We start from the raw sequence: 13,703 nt of genomic DNA, 5'->3' as shown, positions 1-13,703 counted from the left end.
GAGCCACTTGTACATGGGCTTCCTTGTCCTGTCTCACCCCCATTAGGGACAGCAGGAGGCACGAACCAGAGGAGGGAGGGGGAGCCCAGAGATTCCAGTAGCAGCAGCAACTCAAATGGTGCCTGGACCTGGAGCCCAGGGCCTTCAGTTAAATCTCTGCAGGCTGGATGCAGCCTGAGGCCACCAGTTAGACAGCTGTGGTTTAAGTTAACTGGCCTATTTAAGAAATTACAATTGCAGTTACCCTTACTATCATGTATACAATCCATAAAAGAAATAATTGGATTTGGAGGGATATAAGGAGTGAAATCACAGTCATATGGTAGACTTATAGAGGGGTTGGGTTTTTTTCTGAAAAAAAATGCTATAGGTAACTTCCTGAAAGGTAACACTCATAGCTGCTCCTCTGTACTATATTTCATGCATCGTGAGGCAAGTTTTCCTTGTTACTTGAAATCATTTTATTTACAGCAGGGTATAGCTACCCCTCAAGCTCTCATGGAAAGGGCTTTCATTGTCCTTCAACATTTTTTTCCTATAAATTTACAGAATAAGCTTTCAGTCACCTAAGGAAACAAGTATAGGAATGAAAAGAACTAACAAATGTGACTTCAAAGTTGTTCTCACATGCCAGTGTACTGGAATAATTGCTTTAAAAACATAAAAATTCACTGAAATTGAAAAATCATAGTCTAAGTCTGAATGTAGAAGTTCTAGTATCTCTGTACAAACCATGATTTATGCTCAGGCTTCAATGAACCACAGAGACTTCCCGATCTTAACAAGTAGCTGACACCCATATGTCTACAGAATGTCTCCTTTTTACTATCGTGGTCATTTCTGCTTGTAGACAGCTAAGGTTCAATGCAAGATTAAGTAAACTTTATAATATAGTAAGTATGCTACCATTTGGCAATCATGTTTTCCTCCATCCACCACAAAACAAAATTATTGTGTTACTACTCCTTAAGTGCTGTGAAATAATGGAGTATTGACTTGCTGGGAAAGTTACAAAAATACTTTTTTGTTATTAGCAGCTAAAATTTATTGAAATTCTCTTGTATATCCTCTTGAAGTAGTTCAACACATGAGTTTCAGGTTCTGAATAGATCTCTGCATACTACATTTTTAAAGTGATTTTAAAGCGATACAGCAAAAAGGTAACTTTTACTCTCACTTTAAACTGTTGTGTTTAAATGGCAGTATATCTTGTTCATGATGGCAAGATTTGCATGTCCCTGAGACAATAAGATAAAAACATGAAACAACACAATTTCGTGTATTTAAGCTTTCTATAAAATGACATTTTGGGGATTAAAGCTACAGAGCAGTAAGCTTATTGGAGATGCATGCTAGACTTGCCTTTTAAATTTTGTCCTGATTTTTGGGTAGTGGTGCAGGGGGAGTAGCAGAGGGATGCAAATCAACTTTTAAGAAATTAGCATAGTTTGAACCTATTATCTCTTAAACAACAGACCAGACAAGTGCCAACAAGTATGGAAACTTGTCAGTTCATAAAAATCTTTGGCCTGGCCATTTCTTTCATTTAAACTACAGATGTACTCAACAAAACTGATTAACTATTGTACAGATCATATATTTTTCAGGAATATAGCCAAGCTTTTGCATAGGGGCACTGTCACCTGTTGAGAGGATTTTTTTCTCTTGACAGCAAGATAACAGTCTCTGAAAAGAGATAAGTTCAGGAATAGTGGGTGAATTTTCTGACTTTGAGAAGAGAATCTTGTCATGCTTTCTATTTTTTTTCAGATTCTTATATGTAATTTAGTCTGTCTTGCAACCAAGTACTTCTGTTACTTTACCCAAGGAGAGATTGGTTTATATCCCAGACAACAATAGAAGAACTGTTCAGCACAGAAATCAGCAACTAGTGGCTAGGCATGTTCTCCTTTTATGAGGCCAAGTTGTTGAGAATAAAAATGAAGGTAACAAAAACAGCTTTGGAAAATCTTCAGCTTCCAACAAAGAACACGAATATTATTTCAATTGGAAAAAAAATAAGCAGCTTGCATCTGTTTGGGGATAGATTACCAACTTTAACTTATAAATGCAAACTGGAGCTGTTTGGATGTTTTGGACTTCTCGTTGAGGGCAAGGACTCTTTCCATTGTTCTTCTTTCTTTGTTTTGCGTGAAATACCTAAATTCACTTGCCACTTACCTCTACATCAGATGACTAAGTTGCAAATCACTGAACTCTCATGGCTTTTGTTTTTAATCCAGATTTCCCATTTGGAATTCAGATTTTTAGTCTTGCATAAATACTTGTTGAGATATTTGTGAAGGATTGTGAGCAAATAGGAATTCAGAAAATCATACAAAGAGTTACTTTAACAGTGTACACAATTCTGCTAATACCAGTCACCACTATTTTGTTGTCACCTCATTTGTGTGTTCCCCTTCCACCCTTTCTTTTTTTTTTTTTTTTTAAGGTGGACCTAAGGCATATAAGGCTGTATTCAGTATGGAGGCTCCATTCTGAACATAGCTTTAGACTTAAACTCTAACAGAAGCACCCTTTTATCGGAGGGTTCCTACTGGAGAATGCTCTTCCAGTTAGCTATAAGTGTCACTAGGAGGATGGGACCGTTCTTAAATGCTTGACTTACAAGTGAGGCATCTATAAAAACCAATTCCTACAGATTTCATAGGAGTCGAGGAATTCCCTTAGGTGGAGACTGCTGTAAGTCTTGTCTGTCAGTTTAGTATGTCGTGCTATAAAATATTTGCTGGCTTAGCTGTACTGGCTCACTCTTCCAGTATGTAGCTTATTCTGGCAAAAAAAAAAGTGGTCTTTTTGCTTATATTGATTTACCAAGCAAAATAAGTTACTTGGGCAAAATAATGTATATTGTTAAATTAGGTTTTTTTCTGAATATCATACCCCAACCTGACTTCAGTATACCATTGGAAGTTTCTAGTGTAGAATTGTCTGAAGTTTGTATGTGATGAATTTTATTTTGGAAAATGCCATCTGATTAATTTACAGTCAGTCTCATTTTAGTGTGCTTTGATTCCTCTAGGGATATATTTGGGGAAAAAAAATTAAGATACATTTCTGGTAGGAATAGCTACTATCTAGTTGTGCCCAAAAGTATCTAGCTAACTACTGCACATTTTTTGCTTATACCAAGAGTAGCAATGATACAGCCCACCATTTCATTTAGCCTGTGGGGTTCTTGAGGAGCCAGGATCAATGGGGCAGGGCCCCTGCTGATATCTAAGATATGAAGCTTTTTTGGGAATGTGTTTTGGCAGTGATGCTGGTGCGGGGGAAAAGGTGAATGTTGGTAATGTTAACCTCTGTACCTCTGCTGCTTCCGGTGCTTCTGGAGGTGGGTCTGGTTCCAGCCTGCGTGGAGCCCTAGAGTCCAGATCCAGTCTAAGGGGGCCGGGCAAGTTTGATAGTCCTGGCCTATATAATTTGATTTTGCAGCAGAAAACATTGACTGACTGACTGCTAACTAAAAAAAACCCCCAAAAATGAAACATTCCCGTCCCCCCATCTTGATGGCCGCCTTCAAACCCAGCCACCAGTATATTAATTTGTCAAATAAAAGAAAAATGTTAGTTATGTCAAACTGTATTTTTCTTCTGTGGATAGGCAAAAGTGCTATCTGCTGACACAAACCTTGACTTTTCCTCAGAACTTCTCTGTAAGCCTGCTTTATTGACTTCAGTTGTCTGAATAGGGCCTCAGAGTTGGACAAAGGAGTAAAGTTGGAGCCATGAAGAAATATGCAAGGTGCAAGGATTATTTTGGGCAGTGACAAACTGCATGGTCTAATAGAAAATCTTTCAAACACAAAGTGAACTTGTCTAAAATCATTCCCAGCTGTGTAGTTGGTCCAGTAAAAGTATTACACCCCAAAACATCCTTAACTGGGGAAGAAATTGTTCTGCTCTGATAAGTCTTATGGAATTATGCTCAAATAAAGTTTATAAAAGTATGTTTTCTCCTGAAAAAGAAATAAAACAAGCCAACATACCTTGTGCCAAAGAGTAATGCTAGAATTCAACCACTTGTAGAGTAGAAGGGGGAAGATACTAAGTTTAAATGTAGCTTTAATAGGACATTAGAATGGAATATCACAGTATCTAACCAGAATTGTATGGAAGTTTAGGCAGAAAGTAATTACCTAAATTGGACTAGACTAGGGTTCAAAGTCAAATATTGCAAATCTAACAGAGTGCTGTGGGATCTTTAATAGCTACCAGTGCTTGTGCTTGGTTTGAAATCCTACGTGGTTCTTTCACTACTCATGCAGTTCCTGTCTTCGTTTCCAGCCTATCAATTAACATTTTTTTAAAGATGAATTAAAAAGGTGAGGAAACTGGGTTTGTGTCCTTTTGTGCTTTGTGATGTATAAGAAGGCCTGAAAGACTTTCATCTATTTTTGTTTTGCTTGTTTTTGCTGATGACAACTAAGAAACTATTGATAACAGAAACGGGAAACTTAGCAGTTAAGGGGAACAGATTTTCAATCATAAAAACTTTTAAAGCACCAATTGTTATCTTGGGAGGGAGTGTGAATGTGTTGCATGTTATGCTTGAGTTTTGTAGGTGTTTCAGCAGAAGCAGGCGATTGGCAATTCTTGATATTGCTAAAATAATTTTAAAAGTATAGCAGCTCTCATAAATGCCTAGATGCTTAACACACTTGGTCCATAATACTAGAAAAACAGAACAATGTGATTTAGTTTTTGTAATGGGTTGCACATAAAATAAGGGGGTCTATTTTTTATGGAAGACATGACCATGCATTTTTTGATATTCAGACTGATCAACTTGCTTTACAATATGCTGTTCAGGGTTGGCTACTTGCCACCTGTCACAATCCATCCTGTGCTAAGCTAATGCATTGGTCACTTCACAAAGACTGCTTGATTAGAGAAAAGCATTAACATACAGTTGCTGAAGTTTGGAACAATCTATAGAGTTTCATGCTGGGAAGGAGCACAGCAAATGCCACACATGCTCTACATGGCTGTCATGGAAAAATTCAGAGGAAAAAATTCAGCATCTCACCAGAACTGCTTGGTGCAACCAATAGGAGTTGATATTGGTTCTGAGTGCTTAAAAGATACCACTTAAGCTGAAAAAACAAAATGTATAAAACTGTAATTTCCTCTCTCTCAGTATGGGACAAAGACTGTTAGTTACAGGAATATAAGTTAGTATGATTTCCCTCATGGAAATGAAGATGGGAAGGTGGCCATACAAATAACTTCAACGGAAGACCTGTTAGGCTAGGGTAGTATTATGTCCTGTGTGGACTAGAGTTCAGTAGTTCTTGAAATGACATTAAAAGGAAGAGTATTGATGGTGAGACCAGGGCCAGAGTATATGAACGGAATATCCAAGGTCATAAGTAGACCTGAGGTCAAATCAACATGAAAGCTTAGCAAGCAATGGACTGTGACAGAAGGTGGTAAGTAGCCAACTCTGAATAGCAGATTGTAAAGCAAGATGATAAGTCTGAATATAAAAAATATATATAGGTAGCAGAGCTACTAGCATTAAGTTTATATTGGAGATAATGTAATTTTACTTGTGGTACAAGAAGGAGTTATGCATTGTTTATACTGCAGTAACATCTAGGAACCCAGTCATAGATGAATGCTGTGTTTTGGTAGGTCCTGGGTGGTCACAGCACAAAAAGATGGTCCTTACTCCAGATTGCTTGCAGTCCTAAATATAAGATGGGGAAAAAATATGCACAAGCAAGGCAATGGTAAAGCAATTCTTGTTGGCAGAACTGACAGTGGTCTGATAGCATTGGCAGCTTAATGTTTAAGGCTTTTTTTATAGGCATTGTGGCAAAAAAGAACTTTAAGGTGAGATTCAGAAGAGGCAATGAGGTGACTTTGGCAGGAGGTCCACCTAAACACCTACAAACACAAGAATCAGTATGGAGGTGGGTGTGGTGGTGCTTATTTGAAGTTTTAACAAATGATTGACAAGCTGATGACGCTGGTCTCTGGGAGGCAACATTTCTGAAATTTAAACCAGTGTAGTTTTACTCTGGTACTTAGCGGGGTATTTGTTTGCTGGATCTGAGCCAGTTATACTAGTGTAGGGCTGTATGTCATGTCTGCACTACTGTAAAAACAACCCCCCCATCTACCCCCTCAAAACCTCCCCAAACAAATGCACCCCCCCAAAAAAAAACAAAACAAAACAAAAAAAACAACAGACTACACCAATATACAGATTCATTCTGGGCCTCTGGAAGGGAGAATTGTTTTAAAATCACTGACAAATATTTCTGCCCACCTCTGACTGACTTCTCATATATGTATATATGTTTGGATTGGAGTAGGCTGAGATTGGCAAAATAAGACCCTTGATCCTGATCTGGCCTGCCAAGGGATTTTTTCTAGCCTATAAGCAGGGCTCTTGGCCTTGGCTGACCCAGGACCAGGGGCCACAGGCAGGTGGTAGTGGCATCTGGGAGTGGGCTGGGCAGGCAGTAACAGTATGAGGCTATGCTGGGGCATCTGCCCTGGGCCTCAGTCCCATGGTGTTGCTGCTCTGTGATCCTGGGCCCACCTGCCCATTGCACTCCTGAACGCTGCTCTCCTTTTGTGGCCTCATCCCATCAGCCTGGTCAAGAATGCCTTGCCTGCAGTGGTCTCCATGGAGAACCCATTCATCTGGCATCCCAGACCAGTATAGTAATCTACCACTTACGGAGTTTTGGTGAACTTCTGTGGGCTGGGGGTGGCCCTCCAGCCCAAATAATTGCCTACCCCTGGAATAGACAGATCTGGGGATTGCTGGATTAGAGATGATAATTGTATCTGTGTCTGAAGGTGAGTTTCTATAGAGATTGTGTAGAACGGGATCAAGAACATAGCTCTGGAAAAGCCCCTCAGAAGGGTAGAGAAGTGTCATAGAAACCGAAGTACTATGTGATTCTGGAAAGAGTATATTTACTGTGACAGAGTAACTCAAGGTATGTGAAAATGGTGTACTGATTCAAAGCACTGGACAGAACGATGTCACTGAGGAACTGAAAGGGATGGAAATTGAACTTAAGGTAAAACTGGAGAAGAACTGCAGATAGTGAATGTAGTAAGAACATTCAGTGAAATGAAAGATGAAAAGAAGCTGGGTCAAGGGTGGGTTTTCTGAAGATGAGAGCGATTTAGAGCTTGTATATGAAGGATGCAGGAGAAGAAAAGGGATTGGTTTGAGGGACGGTATGGGTCACTGGGGTAAGTGGAAAGCTTAAAGGAGAACAAGAACAAGAAGCATCATTGTATGTGGAGGAAAAGTATACGAGGAGGAGGTGGAGGAGGGAAGGTCAGGTTCTGTTTTCCCATTTATTTTCTTGGAAGAAATCAATGAGGTCTTGTATTAGGGCACATGAAGTGGAGTGGGCTTGCAGATGGGTTTTGAGCGATTATTGTTGCTCTTAAGAGCAGTAGCCTGACAAAGAAAGCAGAAATTGTGAAAAGGTAGCTTAGATTGGACACATGATTTGATTAGGAATATGATGGGTGTTAATGGATGTGACAAGGGGGATGCAGATGTGATTTGGGTTTTGTCTGGGGAAGGGGACAGGAGGGAAGAACAGTGGTATGGATAAGTAAGGGAAAAAGAGACGGAGCTGGTGGAAACTGTCAACACAAGTGGATAACAAGGTAAAGATGGGTGAGCTAGAGGTACCAGAGCAGTAGTGCATGTAAATTGTAGCCATTATTTCCACAACTGGATGTGCAGATTTAAAATAACCACACGTGTGCACCTGTGCCCACATACACAGAATTGCATTGAAAAGCTATTAATAGCATATTTAAACCATGTTGATCAGCACAGCTTAATGTTATTAAGTACAACTTAAACTAGTTACTACACAGCAAACAATACTCCTGTGGGGACGAGGGGATGGTGCTATCCTGAGTACCCACACTAGCTGTAATAACAACAAAATTGCTTTCAGTGATGATATTGTATTGGCTCATAGGAATAGGAGCCTGCAGTAATGCAGTGGTTGTTGGGACCCATTTAAGTTGTATTATATCATATTCTTGTCTTTTTTGCCTTTTTGCTGTTTGAGGACGCATTGCGTTGCAGAGGAATGCTTATAAAATATAGCTCCATCACGAAAGGTGTTTAAGTTTTGCTCGATGAAATTTATTCTGGTGCTACACGTGTTTTGAGTAAAACCTTGACTTGCTGTTTCAACAATCTCTAGCATGTCAGTTGGCAAGCTTCTGCTGCCTCCGGCTGGAGCTTTCTGCAAATCTCTGCCCTTGGAGAGCTCAAGCTGCCTGTACTTACCCTAGCTACAGTGAGGCTAAGTGCAGGCATGAGGGAGCAGCAAGGGGAGGGTTTTGGAGGAGCTTGCTTCCTGGGCCAGATCCAACCCATGAGCCTACCTGTAGGTTGCTGAGTCTCACGTAGCACAATCATTGTAGCTTATGACATTAAGTAGATACTCCTTTGACTATACAGCTCCTTTAGTAAGCATCGTTTATAATGCAGATAGGGTACCTCTGTTTTGTGAGCCAAGCAGAGGCAGATGGGCCACAATTGGTTGAAGATAAAATGGGCCCATCTCCCTGACACATTGCATGGAAGTTTCTGAAGCTTGGGTGAGAAACAGATGTTTTAAACTGAGCTTAGGAAAGACTAAATAATGCTAGCTGGAAGAGGAAAATGCAGTAGGGAGCTGGCAAGCTCAGTCATCTTACACTTAATCAAAGTCCATATGTTTTATCATTTTACAGTTAAGTTTGTGCATGACTCACTGTTGACATCTGAAAAGCACCTTTCACTTCCAGCTACCAAGAAAATTCTTTCCCTTTCAGATGATGATCTGAAGCTGGATAAAAAGTTAATGAAGAAGCTAACGTGTTATGCATGTGCAAAGTACAGAAGCCCACATCTCAAGTGGGATGAAACAGAAGAAATGACATAAGTGTTACGGAATCATAGAGTTGAAAGGACTTTGAGGGTCACCTAGCTTAACCCCCGCCCCGCACACAGACGAAGGATGCACTATTCCAAAACCATCACAAGGTATGGGATTTCCTGTGTTGGAGGTTTATCTAGTCTCTTCCTGAAAACCTTCAGTGCAGGAAATCCCATAACTTCTCTGGACAGCCAAGTGCTCCATTGTTTTACTGTTGTAATTAGGACACTTTTCCCTGAGATTTAATTTAAATCTGCTTTGTTGCATTTCAAACACATTACTTTTAATCTTGCCCTCTGCAGCAATAGAAAACAGTTCTGTCATAAGTAAGTGGGGCCTTTTAAAGTTTTGAAAATTGCTCTTGTGTCTCCAGTTAATGTCCTTTTCTCCAAACTGAACTGAACTAAATTTTAAGCTGTTTAGAATACTTGACTTCCTACTGCATGTTAGCATGGCACCTGATTTGATCCTGCATGACTGCTCTGGTAACAACATGGGATTAAATTAATTGCAGGAACAAATCCCCTGATGGGGAAGGGCCATGTAGTAAAGGACATACTCTCTTCGCAAGATCCACTATCATAGAAATATTTTTTTGGTACACTTCGATTACCAGGGTCCAGAAAAATAATGCAGCAGAACACAAGAATCAGTTTTGCTAGTGATACCTTTTTAAAAGGCGGTTCCCATGCTTCAGACCATGCAGTGTTGTGCTCCAATGTGCAGCATCTGAGGAAAACTGCAATGTACTACAAAATGTCACTGAAACCAAAGAACATAACTGAGAATTGCCTTCCTTCTGGGCAGAACCCGTATTCTCACATAGCCCATGTGCAGTGCCAGGGTGCTACTGTAGTAATTGTTCTAGAATTTTATTACCATCAGAAAACTGCCATTTCATTTTCAAAATGTCTTCAATACAGTTAAGTAACATAGTATTTAATTTATTTTATGTATTTAAATTAATGTGTTAAATCTTGTGTTTAATTTGAAACACTATTCACCCTTGCCCTCTAATTTCCCTTCCCTTTTTCTTTAAATGGATGTGCATGAAGCATAGGTTTCATAGTAAATGTTTAAAATGGAGCTCAGGTAGATGAGTATGTGAGTGGGGAAAATAAACTGAGAGAACAGGCTGGCCTATGTTTTTATCAGACAGAATCAGGTGTTTTAAAATCTCAAGTTAGCAATGCTGGTGAAGTAATATATTTGTTTGTTTTTAGATTTACTGCACGTAATGCTCTAAAATTTCTGGTAATACTTTTTGTTGTGTAAAATAAGGTGCAGTAACTGGCATTAGGAAACAATATATTGCTCCGTATTTTTCACTTAGTTAGCAAATGATTTTCTTAAGTTTCTCAGGTTTCAAGTCTTTTATGGTCTCCATTCAGACAGACACTTATAAGAGACTATAAAGAGCAAATATGAACATCTTTGCTTTTGCTGGTGGAAATATGCATCTGTCTCCTCTTTGCACCTCCTGTATTATCTATTTTGCCCTTGCTTTGCAAACAATACTTTTTAAATACAGTTCAGATTGAGCTGTTCAGTGTGCAAGCCTTTAAATGTATTATTTTGTTATCTGTAATGTTGTCTGAAACGCTTATTAACGTGTTAACGGCTGGTTAATATTTTGCCATGTTTTCACACTGAATGTATTTACTCCTAGAAACCTGTTGGCCTGCAAGATAAATGAGTTCCGAAGTGGTATTGTCTTGTATGTGATTTCTACTTACTTTTCTGGAAAAATAACATCATCTAATTATATAGCATGGGTTTGAATTTCCACTTCTGGATGAGTTGGATAACGTAAATCTTTGTTTATTGGAACATTTATTATTGCTTCTACTACACCTTTTGGAGGAGGGGGATATCAAGATCGCTATAAAGACGCAATGCAGTAAAGATTCTATTTACTTTCATAATCAGACCTTTTTGTTTAACCCAGGTCAGCGTTTTGCAGGTGGTGGGGGGAGGGAGGAAGGGGAAAGGGGACAGAGCACTTCTTAATGGGGTCCTGTTCTGAGTACTGATTGCTTCAAGCCCATCCCACTCTGCCACAGTCATTGGTCCCACTGCAGTGCCAGCACTTCTGTCTGCTGTTCTCCCCACTATTGAAACGTTGCCAAATCCTCCCTGCCTCCCCCCCATACTTCTTTGGGCCATTTACAAAGGTTTTACAGGCCATAGAGTGCCAGCACCTGGTTTAACTAGTTACTTTTTGTAGGAAAACACAGTACTTGGGTATTGCAAGGAGCATCTTCTTTCCTCCAGGTGTCTAGTAGTTCTGCCCCAGTGAGAGGTTTCTAAGGAGGATGTTCAAGATTTGTAATCTTATGTCCCAAAATCACTTTTTTGTAACAACCTACTTGTTACAAGAAAGCAACAAAACTGAGTGTGGGACTTTCAGCATTAAAGGGCACAGACAGAAGTGACAGTGTTTGCCTGATCTGGCTGCAGAAAGAGGTCTATAATCATGACCAAACATGTGTGTGACTGCAGACCACTTCAAAAATGGCCGATTGGGTGAAAATCTGACCCCTCATTGTATAAGGGTTCATGTGGAGACATTTCAGAACATAGTGTCTTCTGTAACTTGTGTTTGCACTGCTTCCCAGCCTGTTGCTGTTTTCAGAATGGGAAGGTGGGGTTCAGTTTGGGGGTTTTTCAGCCCCTGCTGGAGGGTAGGACAGGCTTATTGGAACACCCCCCCTTCCCTGAGGTTGGGGGGCTCCAATTCACCCACTCCACTCACCAGCATAAGCTGGGAAACCCCTAGAAGGAGCTCCCTCTGTTCCCTTTCCCCCCTCCCATTTTGAAAACAGCCTGGGCTGGCTGACAGGTGGCAGGGAGGACAGGCCATTGCTAGGGAAAACCGGCCGTAGGCTCACAGCTAGGTTCCCCTTCCCCCTGGAACCAACAATAAACTTCTGTTTGGTTCAGGGGATCATTGCAATTCTGAACGCCTAATGCAAATCTTTTTGAGTTGCAGCAGGGAGTTGCATTTCTATCTGCACCCGAAGTGCAGGGTTTCTACAAGTTTGTTTTACTGTAGAATTAGTTAGTTATGCAGTTATTATCACTAATGCAGGTCCCATGGTCAAGTGTGGTAAAGCTTTTAACTGGAGTTGGGTAGCCTGAGAGGGGGCATATGTTGAAGGTTTGAGGGAAATTGACAGAGTGAATGGTAGAACACAATTTTTCTCTGGTATCCAAGCTTTTATTTCAGTCTGTACTCACTAAAAGAGGCTAAATCAGTGATTCAACTTGAGTATGGGTAGGTCTTCTGGGAAGAACTATTCTCTAGTAGCAGTTGTAGGTCATTATCTTCTGTATGGATTGGCATCCAGAGGGATGACACAGAGCACTCAGAGTATTTTATATATACTTTTTTGAAGGAAATAGTTTCTATTTTTCCCCAATGGATATATAAGTTCTGACTTTTTTTTATTTTTTGCGTGTCCCTATATCTAACATAGGTCTCCTGTGTATATATTTTTAAGTTACATATTAATGTTCAACCATGTGTCCTAAAACAGGAATGATTTTTTTACAGTCCAGTTGGTTGGGGCAATTTTTATAGTGTATTATAAACTCTTTGAAGCTCAAGTAACAACCTATGGGTGGCCAGTGACAAAATTTATTACTTGTCAGGACTACTAATATTGTTTTTTCATGTTGATTTCTAGTTCTTTGTGTTTGTTAGTTAAAAAGACATAAGAATTGGATATATAGTTTTTCTAGTAATTTGATTCCCACTTTGGGTATTGTAAACATATATTTAGTTCTCAGAATGTTCTATGGCATCATGGAATTTTATTATTTAAAAAACAGCTATTTTTTTCTGCTGTTCTATATCAAGGAAGAAACAGACTTGGTACATTTACCCTGATTGTACTTCTTCAATGAAGAGGTGTATGAGAGACTGACAACCCTGTTCCCTTTGACTTTATTAGGAAAAAAAAAATGTTCTCAAATGTTATTAAAGCAGAGTTGAGATTTGCCTGGTGCACCTCATATTTGTTCAGCTGCACTCAGACCTCTGAAAATTAGGAAACGGAAAGAGTTCAGGTAATATAGATCTTAAACTTCTGAATACCAAGAGATAGAAACTTAAGAATTATACTGCTTCTGCAATACAAACGGTATGCCTGTTACTCTGTCTTACTTTGGGAATAATTTATTAACGAGCAGTGCAATAAATAGTAAACAGAAGGAAATTAGGAAGAGACTATCATTTATTAGGGATCCTCAGATGTAAATGTTAGCAGTTACCTGGAATAGTAGGGGGCTCAAAAATCAGGTGTGCAGATAAGTGTTTGAACAAGCTCTCTTACTGATACGACTGACGTAAGGGTTTAATGGCCCCTCTAGTTGAGCCACAGCACAGCTCAAAAAAAAAAAAAAAAAGGATAACTAAGTGGGCGTGTGCTCTAATTCTCTGTTTTTTTGTTGCTATTATGAAAAGCTCATATCTCTGAGCTCCAGACCAAAAATAATTATAAGAATTTGAAAATGTTATTAGCAGCTTATATTAGGGGCTGTGTATTGGCTATCCCTTGACCAAATAAGCATGTGTTTTTGTTTCTTTTGATCTTTCAGGTTGTTAAAGAACTGAATGAAAAGTATGACTCAAGATTACTTTACTGCTTAATAAAGTAGAGTACTTTACTCTTTTCTCTTAATTCATGTTAAATTCTTTGACAGTTCCTCAAAGCTAAACATATTTTTTCTGTTTATTTTAGAGCATTTTAAAACA

At 39.3% G+C, this 13,703-nt stretch overlaps 2 protein-coding genes across 6 annotated transcripts in view; both read left to right on the top strand.

The window, feature by feature from the left end:
* The window catches only part of LOC109315916 (pleckstrin homology domain-containing family A member 5-like), a 46,201-nt gene extending 35,550 nt beyond the window's left edge, over positions 1 to 10,651 (top strand). Inside the window, exon 3 of the mRNA XM_019543877.1 lies at positions 8,841 to 10,651. Coding sequence (XP_019399422.1) covers positions 8,841 to 8,844 — 4 coding nt within the window. The 3' untranslated portion in view covers positions 8,845 to 10,651. The remainder of the gene's footprint in view (positions 1 to 8,840) is intronic.
* Positions 1 to 13,703, top strand: part of PLEKHA5 (pleckstrin homology domain containing A5) — a 259,545-nt gene that overhangs the window by 35,533 nt on the left and 210,309 nt on the right. The gene's annotated exons all lie outside the window — the stretch shown is intronic.

Source organism: Crocodylus porosus, unplaced genomic scaffold (assembly GCF_001723895.1).
Source record: "Crocodylus porosus isolate Cpor-Errol unplaced genomic scaffold, CroPor_comp1, whole genome shotgun sequence".
NCBI lineage: Eukaryota > Metazoa > Chordata > Crocodylia > Crocodylidae > Crocodylus > Crocodylus porosus.
Note: the sequence above shows the minus strand (reverse complement) of the source record. Positions and strands in the feature narration are given on the sequence as shown.